A 2098-nucleotide genomic window follows, 5' to 3' on the forward strand; every position below is an offset into this window, starting at 1 on the left:
GATCGTAGACCTCCGACCGTGGTAGGAGGATGTTCCACGACTTGGTAGAGCTCCTGCTGTGTCTTCTCACTAAGGGACCATCCCAAAGGGCATAGCTTGAGCTTCAAAAAGTCTACAGTAGGTGATGGTGGTTGTCGTTTACGGACAGGCACCTCACAACGAACATATTCCAGGATATCGATGACCACATTGTAAAGCCATCGACAAGCGGCTTCTTCATGGTGATGGATGAGAACATCGTCGAGGTAGGTTATTATCGCCTCGTCGTTTAGGGTGTACTCGGGCAGGCCGGTTCGTAGTGCCAGGGCCAAACCATAACTCCACCATGCAGCAGAGTGGACCCATCCCATGATAAGAGCTTTATGAAGAAAGTAACGAGTCTTCATCTCGCCTGTACGGTGGTCTGGAAGCTGAATAGCTGCACCGAAGAGTGGTAAAGAATCTTCGTCATAGTGCATTCTCCAGTATGCCGCCTTGACGTCCACAGTGGCAAAGAACCGAGACGGCTTCTCGCGGTTAGTCACGCGACCGTCTTTGGACCACGGGATACTCCGAAGGACATCATCGACAGAAGAGAGGTATTGTTTCCAGTCTCCTTCCAGAGGAGCCGTTGCAACATTGGCATTGCGAGAATCAACCACCATGCGATAACGGTCGGCAACATTCTCCTTGGTGAGGGGTTCCTCAGTGACGTTCCCCGGTTTGGGCACTAAGAAGAGGGGCTTGAAGTGTGTGTTATGGAAGTACTTGTATGAAGTTGGGGTTATCTCCTCCAAAATACCGTCTTCCTCCATGGACTGAACGAGTGTACTGGCAAACGAGACAACAAATGGAATGGGTTCCAAATGCAATCGATTATCTGGGTGCGCGCTATTTGTAACAGCTTCCCCCCCGAAAGAGAGTAGGTACAAATAGTGAGCAGCCACAACATATAACATGCTTACATATTGACATGCATACGAATAAGATAAATATATTCTTCATTAGTGTGAAGTAATTATGGCTTTAGATATATGGTTATCCGCTTGAGAATGGATGCTCAAGTAATGGTTAGAAGCATGATTAATGATGATGATGATGATGATGATTAATGGTTTTTATCATGAGAGGTAGAATTGAAGAGAAATGCATATAAACTTGGGTTACATATTAAGCATCAAAATTGTGATTGAGTATTACAAATGATTGTGCAAATAATCAAGATGATAAATGTGAGTATCTTGTGTGACACAAAGGATCTGATGAGTAATTAATACAAGATAATAGTGATGATATATATGATTTAGACATAGTAAAGATTGATATATTGATAGATATTTATCAGAATAGTAGAAGTAACACTCACATAACTTAAAGGGGTGCATTGTATAGCATTGTATGGTGAAGAAGGCATCGAATATCATAAGTATAGCATGTGATGAAAAGTATGAATAATAAGTGATTGATATTAATGAGTAGGTAGAAGAATACATTAACAGTGAAATAGTGCAACAAATCAACAAAACAACAAATCATAGTATATTATCATGACAACAATCTTTACAATTTTTTCATTTTTTTTTATTTTTTTTTCATTTTTTTTTTATTTTTTTTATTTTTTTTATTATTTTTTTTGTTTTTTTTAACTTTCTTTTACATTTCTTTTACATTTCTTTTGGATTTCTTTTAGAACAATAATCAATATAAAACATAGAATGATGTAGATAAACATGGATGAGAATGTATTATTCTGAGTCAGATGAGTCAAATGGTAGATCAAGATAAAACCTTCTCTTCAAATGTCGACTTGAGTGGGTAGTACCATTATCTAAAGTGTACCTATTTGAGCCAGCTTGAGCAGTGACTCTGAATGGGCCTTCGAATTTCGGACTTCGCTTATTCTTATCAGAAGGTGCTATAATTTTGACAAATACCTCATCTCCAGGTTTTAGTGGAGTATTCATAGTAGGTAGTCGTTGACGGGATTTTGATAATTGTTGAAGTCTTGCTGAATACCAAGTCGTAGATACAGTAGAACCATCTTTGTGGATGCATAGCTGCAGTACCCAGAAGCGGATCAGGTGGAGTATGTAAATGTATAAGTTGATAAGGAGATATA

At 39.0% G+C, this 2098-nt stretch overlaps 1 protein-coding gene across 1 annotated transcript in view; it reads right to left on the minus strand.

Annotated features, from left to right (window-relative positions):
- Positions 1-794, minus strand: part of Pmar_PMAR027053 (hypothetical protein) — a gene marked incomplete at both ends in the record, with an annotated part of 1048 nt that extends 254 nt beyond the window's left edge. Inside the window, one exon of the mRNA XM_002779457.1 lies at positions 18-794. Coding sequence (XP_002779503.1) covers positions 18-794 — 777 coding nt within the window. The remainder of the gene's footprint in view (positions 1-17) is intronic.
- Positions 795-2098: the final 1304 nt, after the last annotated feature.

This window comes from Perkinsus marinus, assembly GCF_000006405.1.
Source record: "Perkinsus marinus ATCC 50983 genomic scaffold scf_1104296947142, whole genome shotgun sequence".
Taxonomy (NCBI): Eukaryota; Perkinsozoa; order Perkinsida; family Perkinsidae; genus Perkinsus; species Perkinsus marinus.